Consider the following 17,032-nt stretch of genomic DNA (forward strand, 5'->3'; position numbering starts at 1 on the left):
ATGATATTCAATTTATAATTCAGTAGTTGAATGCATTGTTTTAACATTCAAATTTAAATACGTTTAATCTAGGACTTTCTCACACGTCAAAAACATAAAATCTTGACTATCAATATGCCGATCCTCTTCCATAATTTGGCTCATTGAGTGTCGATAAGAGAATTAGCATTGTATTTCGAAGGCATGGGCTAATAATTATTTCATAAATTTAATTTATTCTTAACAAAAAGTTTACGGATATTTTTGTCTACAATGTAATCCGTCATACTATTGATATATACGTGGACAATATTTCAAGTATGCCATATGTATTCATCTACACGGGGACGCCAATTTTCACAGGTTAACACACCGGCCAATAATCAAGCTTTTGTTTATGTATAAATTTTGACATTTCCTGTCTTCGAACGATTCTAGTATGAAATATAACATAACCATATCGTTCAAGAAAAAAAACGAAAATATAGTCTCCTCCAGAGTTTTTTTTTACTTTTAAACACATGTTTATAATTAAAAGTATTTATAATTATTTGTTAGTTCTATTTTGAAAACAAAAATTATAAGGCTTTTAATGGAAATATTGATTATTTTATTACAGAAAATTAGATGGAAACATGATCGATAACATTACCTTTGTGAAAGCAATACCTTCAACTTTGCAATATCTGTAGGTATTGAAATTTTTAAATTATAATAAAATATATCTTCAGAACGTATTGCAATGAAGAAAGTAAATGTCAGCATTGTTTTACGAGTTTTATGGCAGAAACTATGGTATATCAGTTTTAGGTATCCAATATACGTGGAGTAGTGGTTGGGGAAAATTGGTGATCGAATGTGTTTTTCTAAAAACATCGAAAAGTTGAAGATATCCGGAATTTGTTTGAACAATTCCATCTGGTTTTCACGTTAACTGTTGTTGCACTGTTTGTAGTTGCTTATTTGTATGGTTTACGAAAGGTCCTTTAACACTAACACTACACAAATCAAGAATTCAGCAAAATGTACTCTTCTTCTACGTATAAGAAATTGCTGACATCGTTCAATTTGAAGAATAGTTCATCAAACATGATAACAAATGACCACGTGTTGCTGCCTCGAGGACGCAGTATATGATATAAACATTAGCAGAACAGGTCATTCATCACCTTTATTTCATTGATAAACCATATAAATAGTTATAGCAGTTTACAAAATCATTATTCATGTGATAACGTCCTTCTTAAATGTTGAAAATTCTAAGTACTGAGTCTTAAACAGCCATGGATGCAACGCCTGAGAAGATAAAACACGGTGTAGAAATGATTCTTATTTCACTCAAAACTGCAAATTTGTAACGTTTTTAGAAATTATATTCGGTTTCCTAGTCAGTAACATGGCAAATCCGTTACATTTCAGATATCTGAAAAACAACTCCATATCGGCAATATCAACAGGGACCTTCGATCATTTGTATAGAATGTATACATTGTAAGTTACTGTAGATAGTTCTGTAAACAACAGATGACAGTTAAAAGTGACAGCGAATTGACAATAATAAGAACGACATCGAGTTTAGATTCCATAGGATAGAGAATATACAAGAAAAACACAAATGAATAACACAATTGAACCAAAATGATTAACACACATACACTTAAAAATACAGGTACAACAAAATCTGGTGTATGGACAAAGTGCACCAAAAATTAAGAATTCTAAATGGAATATAAATGGGCATATTACTAACGAAGATATATTTTTATAATTAAATCAACTTTACATGAAACAGACTTTGCCTAATGTAATATTTCACTACAAATTTTGAGATGATATTTTTTCTTTATTCATTCAAATATTTTTTTAATATAATTATAGCATTACACTTTATTGTATGAAATAAAAAATCAAAGTCGAAAATCAAGAAAACCAAAAACAAATCATTGAAGATGATCATAGGCCTGTTAATACTTTAAAAAGCATTGAAGGGTGATAGCTAAAGAAATTATTACTGAAACAAAGGATGAGGGCGAATAAGACATTCTTCTGCCTACTAAAATAATCGTGGGAAAATTATCATTAATTCGAAAGAAAACTCAATAATAATGTAATGTATATTGTAAATTGTCAAATCTATGCATGATTGTAATTGTATTTTTAAATATAAATTTAAATCGTTATATTAAAAGCAAATATTGAGTAAAGAAGGCACCAAAATCCTCTGGAAGGCCATTCAGGAAAGAAAATAGCATTTGTTTCACTCTTTTGCGACTTATTTCATAGTGAGATCCAGCGTTAATAAAAAAAAGGACATTGGACAAGGACTTTTTTGGTTAATGCTAGATCTCTACGTCCACTCTAAAAATCACACTGAAAATTGCTTCAAAAATGTCCAACTTCACCTGTATACATGTGTCATGCGACCTAGGTACACCTCCTAAAACGTGTAACGTTCCCAATCCCACGCTCACGAATCACACGAAACACGATCCAACGAAACACGCCCATGCAGCACACGATACACGAAAGCCACAAGAAACACTTTGCACGAAGCACGATAAACGAATGATCGTGTCCGCCGGAAGTATTCTTCTCAGTAATTGAAATTTAACTTGCAAAACGAAACTGATATTAATTCATGATACAGTGTACGTGGTCATCGTATTTTGTTAATTGCTAACATCATACATGTAATTTTACATTTATTTGTATTATGCTTAAATAAACACATTCGATATACACAATTTCTAATGTCTATAAACATTTTTAAATGAAATCGTGTTAATTTTCGTTATACATCGTACATTGCGAAAACATTGTCACTGGTCTGGAAGTATTGGATTTTTTTTTGAATTGAAGAAAAATTCTAAAAAAATTTAGTTGATAAAGTGCTTTTATCATATAATCATATTGCTTTGAATATGAAATAAATAGAACTATTTTTATGTGTAAAAAATGTCCATATTTGTTGTATATGGATCGTTGAGAACATACTTTACTTGTTCCAGGAGAAAATTTAATAAAGTAGTGGTAAAAAGTACTCTCTGTTAAAATAATTTAACAATTTCAACTGATGTGATACCATTTTATTTATCTAAAAAAGAAAATATTGCATTGTTGATATGAAAACATGCGAAAACATTTTCATTAGTCTCTGAATATGAAAATATTGAAATTTCATAAATTTGGGTTAGGTATACTCAATTTTTAAAATAATAGACTGTTTTTGACTGATGCGATACCGTCTAATTGCTCTGAATATGAAAAGAACATAATCTTTATATGAAAAATGTCCATATTTGGTGTATATAGATCATTGTGATCACATTTTCCTTGTTCCAGGAGAATAAAATTTCATAAAGTATTGGTAAAAAGAACTCTTTTTTTAAACATAATTTAGCTCTTGTAACTGATGCGATACCATCTTATTTGTCTAAAATAGAAAATGTTGCATTGTTGATATGAAAGTGACCGTTTTATTATACATTTTCACTGGTCTGGGAGTTTGAAAATATTGAAATTTCATAAAATTGGGGAAATATATACTCAATTTTTATTCTCATAAGACAAACTATTACCACTAGGGGAATGATCGCCATAAAATCATAAACAGGTATAATTAGGGAAACTTTTCCCCGATCATTCCGGAAGGCCATTCAAATATTTACAGTATTTTATCATATGTACAGATAATGTTCGAATGTTTAAAACCAATTAATTCCTACAAGTATTGATTCCTGAAAAAATATTGTCTTTTCAATGAAAATGAATATTGATTTTGGCATAGCTAACGAAATTACATCGATATTTCGTAAAATTGATCTACCAAAGGAGCCATTTCTATCTTCCAATCAGAATACAGAACCGTACAAGAAGAACGTTGCACGATGTGCACACACGAAAGGCACACGCACACGAAGCACACGAAGCACGCTAAAATGTGAATGTTACACGTTTCAGGAGGTGTACTTATCACATGATTAAACACCTGGCCTGTTTTAATATCCGTAGAAATCTCCTTTTTGATTTATTTTTGCGTTGACTGTGGTTAAAAAATCAGAGGCTTCAAATAAGCTCGTATAAGCATTAGGAATATTCCATTTAATTGTATGGGGGTGGTGGGGTAGAGGCTATGATCATATTTAAAATAAAAAGGCAAAATTGAATTTTCAAGAAATAAAAAGGCAGGACAGCTGCTTAGAAAAAGAAAAAAGTCAGGTCTTTTTTATTGTCCTAATATTTTTGTTATTATTTTTTTTCAATTTGAGTCTACCCCCTAAAAATATAACGACTCATCATTTGTGTGTAGACACAAGTTGCACGCTGTATAAAGATACTTTTGTTTGTAATAATTGTCGCATCGCTTTTTATTCTTGAATGTGGTCAGGCAAAGTTTGAAACTTTGACTCAATATGAAGTATCAAGTATCAAATAAAGCATGTAACTCTCAGCCGATCCTTATTTTGAATGTCGAAAAATTAAAAGCCATTTTCTATGTTTCCCTGGTAGAAACATCAAGTTTCTAGGTAATTTTCTAATGAATAATGAAATAATTAAGAACAGTAATATATATCTAACAATGTTCATTCGAGACTGCTTTCTCTATCCTTAAACAATATGTGCACTGCATGTACATGTACAATGTACACATATCAAACATGCTCCTACATTTATTCGATTTTTCAATGTTTGTATGCAAAATGTATGTTAAATCTTAAGCATTTTGTGCGTATAAATCCTTTTGTTTGAGTTTCTTGTTTATAGTGTAAAATTTCCAACATTTTGTTCATATTCAGTTTCACCTTTCTGAACATACGTCAAAAAACTGAAAACAATGAGCCGTAGTTACCAGATGAATTACTTTGCCGATGCACAAGGTTCATGAGGTGCATTGATGCACATGTAAATTTTCAACGACCTTGTGTCAATAGCGGTGCTCAAAAGCCTACTTGTAGTTTAAGTATTTGTCATGACAGTTCTGATCTAGCATTGGTGCCAAGCGGTCCTGTCGTGCTAACTGTTGTCAACAGTTCAGCTTTTGTCGTCTTTTCGAATATTTTCATGCAAGTTTCAGCCTATATATTTTGTGTTTAATGAAGTTGTCTTTATTTTAATCAGCTGCACCCTGCCGTACGTTTGTATTTAATCTATTTCTTTTCAATTTCTATTAATTTTAAAAATAAAGGCAATGGCGGGTGGTGGATTAGTGGTGGTGCGACAATGCAGAAGCTTGGTCTCGCCGCGTATCATTTGAGGTGTTGTGGTGAGAATATCTGGATGACATTTAGATGAAAATAGTTTTTTGAAATGACAAGCTTTAATGCCTTTGAGCGGAAATACCATTCGCATAGGTGTGAATCCTTGGAAAGAAGAAGACCAATTATAATTTTACGGAAAGGGAAAATTTGACAGAGCGCCATTTTCAGGACATATTAGAGTTGCCAACTCTTACTTTAAAAAAATTTGTGACAGTTTATTTTCATACACTTCAACATTAGTTTTGAAGAAAAAAAACTGTTACTTTGATCCTTAATATAAGTGTATTTCTCCTGAGCTTCATGGCCTTACCATCATTGTAACCGATGAATACTGAAAATTCCAAAGTGGTTAGTTTTAAGATGCCGCGGGAGACAGGTAGAAGAGTTGGAGATTACGAAATATCGGGAGGCTCTGGCCGAAAGCGAAAGCGTTAACACATAGTTAGATGCATGTATTTCAAATTTCCCCACATTAATTTACTAATATTCGTAGTAATAATTTCTTATGAACAAGTGTCAATTTTTATTTTACTCATTTATATATTTTAAAACTCCGCAAATATTGTAGGAATTGTTGATTTCTGCAAAAAAATAATCATATGTTTATCAACAAGGACTCGTACGTGCTTGTCATGTTTCACCTATTGTACCCGGAAAATATTAAACATACCAGGGATCTTTCTATCTGTCTATCGTTAGTTAAACACACGAAACGCCAGTTATCTTGAAGATATAGTCACTTATGAAGTGCTCCCGTGTAGTTAACGAGGCAACGGTAAAACATGATTATAATTGCCTTATCTCTGTGAATTCCGTTTTCAGCGGAACGCACTCTTCATGATACCAAATATTATATAAGTGTGTTTTTATTTTTTTCAATACTTGTTAAAAACACTATTTAACGAAACGGGAGACCAAAATGATTTGTTGCTAAAAGCTTTTTCATGCGTAGAAATAAAGGTACAAATACAAACATTCTATACAGGAATAAGTACCTCTGCGTGAACAACCAACGATTTTTTCTCGCACAATTCGGTCGGGCTGTTAAAAGCAAACTTTATATTTTTAATGCCTCCTCAATTTGAAGCTTCAATGATTAGTTATGCGTAGTCATTTACGCTACATAAAACATTTCTCTGGCTGAATCAATAATGAAAATAAAATGCAATATAAACACTAATATGGTCATGAAAAATCATATCACCTTTGAAATATTGCGTTTGAATAACTTTATCATCTAACATCCTCAGAACAAATAAACTGATAATAAATGTCTAACGAATAGCCTAAAACATGAACTAAGGTGTAATTGTTTTTTTTTAATTTTTGAACATGAACAGATTCAACATGTATACAACTTTGTGTATTTCTTTTACGAGCGAAAATTAATTTTGTTTTAGATTTCGCTAAAACAAACATGAATACAGATGAATAAGATTGAAAATGAAAACATTTTGAGTTTACTGAAGGGAGATTATTTCATTTCTTGTAGTAGGCGCTGCAGAGCCTTATGTACCCTAATCCCTAATCCAGAACAATTCAGAAATATAACCATTATAACCGATGATACAAACGTATTTATTTAAGAAATAGTTCAAGTCAAACTTTTACCTTGTTTCGTAATTGAATGATTTTTTTAAAAATTTTATTATATATAGCAGTGTTTTATCGAATGTTTCCAGTGTAATAAATTTCAATAATTCACAATGTTACATAAATTCGGTAGTTTCACTCTCGGACTCTCTCCCTCCAAAGGTCACAGCATTGATATCAATTCGCCTATGAAAGAATTCAAAATTCGAATTAAATATCGATAAATTATGACGAAAATCGATACAAAAAATATGTTAATCCATTTGTTATCGTAGAGAACCAAAATATGAGTAGTCGTGCAAAGAACGCTTGTAGATTTTACTCGTGCGCGGAACCTGGGCGTTCTTTGGCACTCGTGATAATATTTCGGTTTTCACCATTTCAAATCAATTATCGCATTAGTCTTGTCTAAATAGTTTCAAAAACAGGCCGAGATTTCTGTCGGATACACCCCACTTTACGTTAGCTTTAATCTAGATTGGACATAATGTTGCCCTGCACCATGCCCTGTAGTTTGAGGGGTCATTATCATTCATTGAAGAACCATGGATGTCTTGAGCTGACCCATTTTTTTCATTTTTCATTTTGTCATGATTCATTTTTTTTTTATCCCAAAAGGGTAGTTGTCTCTTTGACATGTATGTGTACTTTGCATGAAATTTGAAAGCATGCTAACATTAAATTTTCTCTTTGGAGATGGACAGATGGGTAACTAAAATTAATATTAGCCTCACTTGAACATATCAGGAAAGACAAGTTTTTTTCCTGTGTGATTACAATTCTTGTTTTCTGATATGTGTATGGTAGCAGTAAGATACACACTATTAATTTATTTATTTTCTGAGTGTCAACAATACGTTATCGAAGAAGCGTTTTCACGTATATAGCCAACAAATGAAAAACATATCTAACACATTATGCCACCCAGCGTCTCGTGTATTTTGTGTATATATCAAAATAACCTGACGTTTGTTTTTTTTAATGAAAAATGACTTATACAATTTTGTGCTCTACTATTGGCAAATCTTGATTGTGGGCGCAAACAATTTGAGTGAAATGTCATATGTAAATATATAATGCTAAAATTTTGTCCAAATGCAATGAGAAAGTGATATTGTGTTTCACATTTCAGGAACCTGAATAACAACTTTATATCAGAAATTCAACATGGAACCTTCTCCAAATTGACTGCATTAGAGACACTGTAAGTTGCCCAGATTATCTTCTATTTACTCATGAGGCGTGATCGTTATCAAAACAAAATGCAAATTAGACACTGTTAAATATTATATTTTTTTTTACTTTTAATAAATTTAAAATACAGGAATTTAAATTACGTGTATCGGGCTTGATATTTACTTCTTACTAACATGATATTTTTACGTAGTGTGACATTAAATAAGTTTTTCAGGGATTGACGAAAGAAATGTTTCAAAATTTGTGTCGATTTCAAAATGGCCGACAAACCAAAATCTGAAAATTGAAAAAAAAATCTATAATAAAGGGGAACTATTCATTTGTATGAAAATAATTTAAATGGCAGTTTTTATACTTAATGCAATCACAGGCCTGAACAAAATTAGCTAGAAAGCCGCCATTTTTTTCCCAAAATGGCCACAAAAATGAACAAAACTAAGCATTGTTTAACTTTGATAAAAATTAATATCTAGGGTAAATACATTGGTAGTTTCAGATTTTGCCAGAAAAACATAAGTTTTTCAAAACGCCCGTCAACATTGATAAAATGTCAATATTGTTTGATTTCGATGAAAATTGATATCTAGGGTAAACATTACTTTCTAAATTCAATGTCGGCTTAAAACTCGACTGAACTCGACTACTAGCAAGTTTTAGCGACTTTTGTGTTTTGCTTACAAACATAGTATCACTCGTTATTTATCATGTTCTGTTATGTATTATCTATAATTTAATTCTAAAAAAAAACTTGGTACTGTTTTAATTTGACAGTAGATGTAAGTAAATTTATCAACTGAGACAAAAAAACACTAACGCGTCAAAATAGAAGAAAAAATCAGGGATACCAGAATTCATATGAAAGGAGGAATGGAGACGGTCTTCTTATATAATATAAACAACAGAATAAACACGATGATGTCATACAATCAAAGATATTGAAAGCAAGACAACATAAAACAAACTAAAACACTGCGTGTGATAATAAATGTTTTTTCTTTATAAAATAAGCCTTTCTTTATGCATGTGCATGTACCAGATAAGAATATTTTGCCGTTTCCTATTTTGTATATATTAGTTTTATTAAATACGATAGAACTGATTTATCAGGTAGTAGTATATTGTACAGTTTTTATCATTCCCAATAGATAAGTCATAATCACCTACGACCTGCTTTGACCTTAAAACGAAGATAACCGTCATTAGAATAAAATACACATTGAGTTCGATGTTTAGTTCAATATAATTAGTTATTTTATGGGCGTTGGAATGGGGCGTACGTTAAACTTTATGGTATTTGGTGTTGCATAATATTTTTGCGTCTTTACTTGAATGTATGATTGCTCAATTACTGAATGACGTAACCGAATAGGTCCAAATTATCCAGGCTTACGATTATAACTAAAACAGTAAAGAAAAAAAACAACACGTTAAACAGATTAAAAGACATTGACATTGTTTTTAAAGAGTTGTGAGTAAAATTCATTACTAATTTCGACTGTTCAATTTGCAGAATTCAATTTTTCAATCCAATTTTTTTTCTTGGTAATTTATGAAAATTGTAGATTGTCTTTCATTCAGTGGTAAAAATAATAGGACATTGTTACGCTTATATCAGTAATGAATGTTTTCAATTATCACCATCGTAAAAAAAGATTTTGACAAAATTTTGAAGTGTGTACGAAATTTTGTAACTGACCATACCTTTGACACTTTTTGAGAAATAACAATCATTCCTAATTAGGCATAGTTATGGGTTTTATTAATTAAACCTTTAGACACACATATTTATAAAAACCATTTTTATAAGAATTAACTTTGAAATACTTGCTTTTCGAAATACATCTTCTGATAAATAAAAAAAAACAAAATCGACAGCAAAATTGATATGATGTGATATGTTTTTTGGGTAACAGGGATAGACATAAAATTGCAATTAAGATTTATTTTTGCAGATACCTTCAGGAAAATTTGATTGAATCAATAGATAATAGATCATTTGAAAACAGTCCAAAGTACTCACTGTAAGTTTAGAGGCAAAATGTATGGAATGAAAATATTCCTTTGAAAATGATTCTTTTTATTTTCATTCCCGTCTATTTGGCCTTTGGATGTCTTACGTAAATTGATATTAAGGTAGATCATATTTAATATTTCTGTAGATTAAACTCAATAGATTTCCTAAACTATAAAAAACTGGTAGATAGATTTTCTCCAAAATTTATATAGAGAACATTTAAGTGACATAATTTCTAATATGAGTTCATCAAATATTTTGATTTTTAATATTAAAAAAATACATTTCTATAGAAAATTCTTCCGCCGATTTAACCTTAAATGAGATTTTTTTTTAACAAATAATGCGTGTAATATACGCAATGTTTATGTCATTACTTATTTTAAAATATTTTACAGCATTATTATTCTTTGAAAATAGATATGTCTATATTATTTTGAAAATGAGTTATAAAATTTATATGTATTATCTACCTTAATTTCAAATTTTAAATCGGAATTGCAACGAACTGCAATATAGACGAAAAATATATAAATGCACAGAAAGAGCACAAAAATACAGCTCCAAACTCGAAGAACATACACATTTTAGGACGAAGTAATTTACCAATGTAGCAACTAGAACTTACGTTATGGGGCATGGCGACAAGTGAACAGGGAGCATCGGTAAAGTTTAAAATCACAGTAATGGTGCAGCTGCTGCTGTAGACATTTTATTTCATGATATTTAGATATTCATGTATGTTGTTGATAAAATTGTACTGAATGCAACCAATTCAAGTTCTTTTTATTTTTTAATAATGCTTTAATTATCACTTGTATTAACTTACAGATGAATCATATTTTGTATCTTGAAGGGTATTCTGAGTTATCATTTGTACATGTTTATTGTAAAGAAAATAGTTTTGTCCTTACTCTATTAACAATTATTTATGCAAGGTATCTTGATGGAAACTTGATAGGAGATCTGCAATTTTTGCAACCGACTCACAGATTTTTACACACATTGTAAGTACTTGTTGGTATTACGTGTTTTACAAGGCTGCTATTTCAAAAAGTTTGGTATGAGAATGAATTGTCCAACTTATGTAAAGTTGGGAGCCTTTCGATATGCATGTATCCTGCACTTTTTTCCTTGGCTGTGGTAGTGAGTGAAAATAATCACTACCACTTTAAGATCTAATTGTGCTATTTGTACAATTAAAACTTAGAAGGAAATGTTTTGATGCATTAACACGTACATTTGTATTTCAACAGGCTGATAGTGTTATGCATATATCAAGCCTTTATTAGTTATCCGATTTCTAATACAAAGGCTCACTTCCTAAGTAATTCCACTTCATACTAATTGTTGGTTTCAATTCATATAATTTGATCTGAATCTACAAGATTTATTTATCTCGTTAGAACGTTATGACTAAAATCTATAAAGTACGGTAGAGAAAAAGAAATCAATTTGTACAGTTCGTTTTGATGTTGAAAGTATTACGGGATAATACAGTTTGTTTCAATTTATTCTACAGATCACTTAACTACAACTCCATCTCTGACATAGCAAATGATACATTCAATAATCTTGGTAACATACGACATCTGTAAGTATAAAATGTTCTTACATGAGTGAAGATTAACGATAGATAGGGTTACTTTACATAAAATGCTGGTATTTTTAATCGACAACATATTTGTCCAGTGTGGTGGACGCGTTTTAAAAAAAAAACAAACAAACAAACAAAAACAAACAAAAACAAACAAAACAAAAAAAAACAAAGTCAGCATTCCAATGGGAGTAAATAGTGCTACTCTATTTGCTGACCTATTCCTTCACTCTTATAAAGCTGACTTTACAGCTGATCTGATCCGAAAGAAAGAATATAGTAAAGCTAGATCCTTTAATCTCAATATATAGATGACGTATTACATTTAAACAATCCTAATTTTAGGGATTTGATACATCGCATCTACCACAAATAATTTGAGATAAGGGATACTACAGACACTGTGAAGTCAGCCTCGTATCTTGACCAACACTTAGAAATCGATAGTAAAGGAAAGCTATTGACCAAATTTTACAACAAACGTGATGACTTTTCATTCCGCATTGTCAACTTTCCTTTTATCTGTGGCAACATCTCTTCATCACCTGCGTATGGAGTGTTCATATGACTATTCATACGTTATGCCAAAGCTTGCCGAAACTATGCAGACATTTTGTATCGTGCTAAAATTTTAACAAATAGGCTTCAACGTGTGATAGTTTTCCTTTCCTCGTTTGTCTACCCCGGACTTGACTTTTTATAAGCAACTCGGCGGGTGTTTCTAGAAAAGCAGAGGACGCTTAGCCTACCGATGCACCTGGTCCATGCACCTAGGTTTTAGTGGAGACCGAGTTGCTCATTTGCTTTTGTTACTTTGTGTGTGTGATTTTAGTTACTTTGTGTTCTTTGTTGTGTGTTTCTGTTTTCCATGTCTGGTCTTTATCGCTGGATTCCATTCTTTTGATTACCGCTATAACCTTGGTTCCCTTGATTACTCTTTCACGAGTTTGAACTTCTTATAGAGTGTCGCAATTTCTTGAAAATAGGTTATAGTGACGTCAAATTTCCCTTTGTCTTTGTTTTGAATATGTCTATTACGATACTACTTGTAAGACGTTTCATTGGTTAAGAGAACGAGTTAAGACCCGCCCGCAAAACTTCGTCTTTCACGGGTAGTCTCAACTTGCAAAGGACCATTTTCGGAATAATAGGAGGTTCTGACATGAGGGAAGATTTATGATCAGGTTATTTTGCACGAGCGGAACGTAGTCATATTCATTATTTGATATCAAATTGTAATTAATCGACAACAATATATCGTTTGATTTTCAAGTGTTGTTATTTATTTGTATATTAGTTATAGTTATAAAAACTATATAGCGTTCTACATACACTTCAATATCCAAGACATATGACGTTGTGATAATTTGCGCTCTTTAGTTCCTAATTGAAATAAGCCTTTACTGTACCTACAGAACAGTATACACATGAAATAATGCATATCTTCAGTTGAATTTTTGTTTTCTCTCTGTGTTACCATTCACTATGGACAATAAACTATCGTATCAATGCATGTTTTAATTTGATAATAAAATATACTGCACAGTTGTTGAAATAAAACAAACAACATCTTGGATATAGTTTACTTGAAACGTTTTCTATTAAAAAAAGAAAGATACACCCTTGTAGAAAATAAATCTTTGAAAATGAAATGTTTGCCCATGGACAAATATTATGGCTGAATTTTGAAAATCTATTCAGCTACTACATGTTGTTATGTTCTTTAATTGTCTAAATGTACTTAATTGTTTTTTGTTTTTTGGTAATGATTATTGATATTGGCAATACAGAAAAAAGATAACGAAAACTTTTTTACAGGTTTCTAAAAAGGAATCAAATCGACCATATACCTGATGGATTATTTTCAAACAGACCAACATATTCCTTGTAAGTTAACATATATAATTTCATTACCATTATAAATATAACAATTGTCAAGGAATCTTGGTACACAATGTTCAATAATTATTTTAAAGTTGCACAAATATCGCGCCTCAAAACATATAAAAGGCTTACGAAACTTTTATGAATAACACATTGTAAAACATATTATATAAATTCTAAGACGATGCAATTCATTAAGGCACGTATTGTATAACTTCAAAAAATAAAGGACAAGGCTATGTTATTGTGCAAGTCATAAATGTCAAAACTAATATTTTACATGTTCATGAAAATTAAATTCAAACAAAAATAATATTCCTTTTCTTCAATAAAAAATCAATAAAGTCTGCTTATGATCTTCCTTCAGAAAGGAGAGTTCTGCAAGATGGCTATCTACTTATATTTCAAGGATTTCGAACTTTGCATAGCCTTGAGCATTTTATAAAAGCACATTTGACATTAAAGGTTATTAATTTTTGTTTACGTTGGTATGATTTATCATAAGAGCCTAACTTAATACAAAAGTGGTCTTTCCCTTTGAAATATTGCCTTAGAATTGCTATTTCTTTGGGTATCGTTAACAGTTTCTTATTCTCCGCAAGAATATTTTTATTACAAAGGTTACTAAAACAAGCATATGCTGCATAATGTCGTCAATTTAAATTCTACAACCATCACCGTGACCTTAGAACTGATATAGAGAGTCTTTATTTATTATGAAAAATTAACTGTATTCTTCAAATATTTCAAATTTGACTAACGAGCAGTAAGTCAAGTGTCTTGCACTTAATATGAATTTTTCATTCTCATGACTCCTCTTCCCAGGCTTAGTTTTTGTTGTTTATTTTCCTGAACCGCTTTAATGTAATTGTGTATCTTCTTTCACTGTATTGGTAGGGATCCTGCCATTTTGAAAGGACTTTCCCTTGATCTTTAATCATACTTAGCTATTATAAAATAACAAAGATTGTTTTTTTTCACAACTATTTTGTCATAAGAAATTGAGCGGTTCCAGCTGTTTGACCGTTATACTGGTAGTAGAGAATAGTCTTTATTTACTTACGGAAAAGTGGAGATGGAATAGATAATTTGGGAAGATTGTGCAACATAGTGCACACTGATTGTGTAGTATTTAATACCCAAAACTTTATTGAATATACAAGTATATGTTCAATAGACAAATAATTATTTGTCGTAAAATACTACGTGGCTCATTGGCCCATAAAGATGCACGTTGGTGTAGATGCATTTTTTATTTATATCAAAATAAGCTTCACATTCTCAATTTACTGTTTCAAGAAAAGATATTACTGGTTTGTTAGATCAAAACCAGCAATAAATCATCGGAAAATTTATAGTGTTTTCTTTTGATCTTTATATCAAACAGATACTTAGACGAGAACTTGATTACCGATTTAACATTTTTGCGGTTCACATATAGCGGGCTAAATACTTTGTAAGTATTTGATAAGTATTACATATTCCATCTTTTCCTGTTTGATTCTCATTTCATGTTACGACATAACTTTGTTTTGTCTACTATTTTCATATACTAACATGTTATTAGAGTAATCTGAGATACATTGTATGTTTAGAGGCATGCTTTAACACGAAACAATATTTTGAATATGCCGCAACTCTTTATCTAGTTTTCAAGTCATTACTTGTCAACGTTGTCTAATATGATTTTTTTTAAAGTAAACCTGAACTTTTCGTCCTACAATTATCTCACAAAAAAGGTTAAAATAATTCATTTTTATACCTTTGATGAAGCATAACCTCATATATACCAAACTTGTAAAAAATTAAAATATACTAGCAATTCATAACGATGTATTGAATTATTAGTATTTCATTTATATCATCTTCGATTTTACACATACTGTTGATTAGAAATATATTTTAAATCTAAAATCCGTATATTCTAAGAATAATCAAGGGAACCAAGTTATAGCGGTAATCAAAAGAATGTAATCCAGAGACAAAGACCAGACATGGAAAACAGACATACACAGCAAAGAACATGAAGTAACTACACTCATACATACATAGCAACAGAGTAAATGAGCAACGCGGACTCAACTAAAAACTTGGAGCATGAACCTGGTGCACCGGTGGAGTAATGTATCAAATGACCAAAAACACTTTAATTTCTACTAGATAAATAAGGTTAATTATATGAAATTCTGATCAACCAAACTACAAGAAAAAATTGCATAAACAGCGTAAATCTATTTATCTTATTAAATTACATAAATAAAGACTAAATAAACATTATATAATTCCAAGCGCAAAAAGTTGTGTCGACTATTTCAATAGGTCTTTATTAGTTAATAGTCCGAAATATCCTAATTTATTACGCTTTTAACTCTTGCCTCTAAGAAATGATCAATATGAATGGCTGAAAATGCGAGAAAGAGTAAGAAAATGTTTGCGCAAATATCACAATATGTCAAGAGGCATCTTGCTACGTTCCAAAATGTCACTGAAAATTATGATACATAATTGTAATGTGCGGAATATAGATGTACGTCCCGTTTGTATTGGTTGGTATTGGACTAGTTTTATTATGTTCAAATACAGTCCGACCAAATCACACTTTTTTATGTTTACAAACAGATCTTTAAACCACAATTCCATATCAGAAATAGAAAATGGTACCTTTAATGAAATGTCAAATTTAAGATATTTGTAAGTATTTATTTACATAGCAATAGTATAGTATTTCGTTTCCATATGTAGTATGATTGTAATCTGATTCAATCTAATACTGTTTTTTGATTTGTAAAAAAGCATGTGTACATGTACAATTGTCTTATTTGCATATACGAAGGTGGTAAATCGACATTAAAGAATGTGCCAAATATTTCACAGCGACACCATTCGTCGTCATATTTGCTTATACTTAACACATTATTACCATACACGTATATACATTATATTTTTGTTCTGCTTGTTAAAAATAAGATGGCCGTTGGGACTTCCTGAACTACAGGGGTTTATACTATATTTCTGAATATAATTCTGAAGAGTTGTTGTTCAGATATTCCTTTGGAAACGATCTATTCATTATGTGGGTCAGATGGCCAAGAAGATTATTAAAATGATAAGAAGATTAAATAAACACAGATGGCTGACACAAGTATTATAACTACAGGGTACAAAAACAAACGATTTGAATCTATATTGTTTCGCTGATCTTAATATACTTCCAACGAGTTATACTTCCGTGTAGTTGAAGTAGTTTATCTTGTGCCCTCTTCTGTTCCTTCTTCAATGGACAATGCAGAATTGGAATCTCTGATTGGCTAATTTCTTTAGCTAATCTTGGAAATAGTACACAACAATTGGCAGCACAGGCGTTATGTATATGTACGCTCCAGTTTTCTAGGTAATAAGAAGGGTTGTTGATGGACTATACGCCATCAATATATTTGTATGTAAAGTTAAATGATTTTGCATTTTTTAAACTTTTATTCTTTATGAGATTCTGAAAAAAGTCAGTCTCGT

The 17,032-nt window shown here is 30.8% G+C and overlaps 1 protein-coding gene across 13 annotated transcripts in view; it reads left to right on the forward strand.

Moving 5' to 3' along the window:
* LOC148609961 (uncharacterized) overlaps nucleotides 1–17,032 on the forward strand; it is a 57,023-nt gene that overhangs the window by 24,724 nt on the left and 15,267 nt on the right. For 8 of the 13 annotated variants that reach the window (XM_088541581.1, XM_088541580.1, XM_088541584.1 and 5 more), the window contains exons 9-17: nucleotides 599–667; nucleotides 1,399–1,470; nucleotides 7,963–8,034; nucleotides 9,980–10,048; nucleotides 10,980–11,048; nucleotides 11,564–11,635; nucleotides 13,457–13,525; nucleotides 14,910–14,978; nucleotides 16,142–16,213. In XM_088541581.1, the coding sequence (XP_088397707.1) occupies nucleotides 599–667; nucleotides 1,399–1,470; nucleotides 7,963–8,034; nucleotides 9,980–10,048; nucleotides 10,980–11,048; nucleotides 11,564–11,635; nucleotides 13,457–13,525; nucleotides 14,910–14,978; nucleotides 16,142–16,213 (633 nt within the window). The remainder of the gene's footprint in view (nucleotides 1–598; nucleotides 668–1,398; nucleotides 1,471–7,962; nucleotides 8,035–9,979; nucleotides 10,049–10,979; nucleotides 11,049–11,563; nucleotides 11,636–13,456; nucleotides 13,526–14,909; nucleotides 14,979–16,141; nucleotides 16,214–17,032) is intronic. The other 5 variants (XM_088541589.1, XM_088541585.1, XM_088541586.1 and 2 more) reach the window with 5 other exon arrangements.

Source organism: Perna viridis, chromosome 8, assembly GCF_037379345.1.
Source record: "Perna viridis isolate PV_CMFRI_1.1 ecotype Kerala chromosome 8, ASM3737934v1, whole genome shotgun sequence".
Taxonomy (NCBI): domain Eukaryota; kingdom Metazoa; phylum Mollusca; class Bivalvia; order Mytilida; family Mytilidae; genus Perna; species Perna viridis.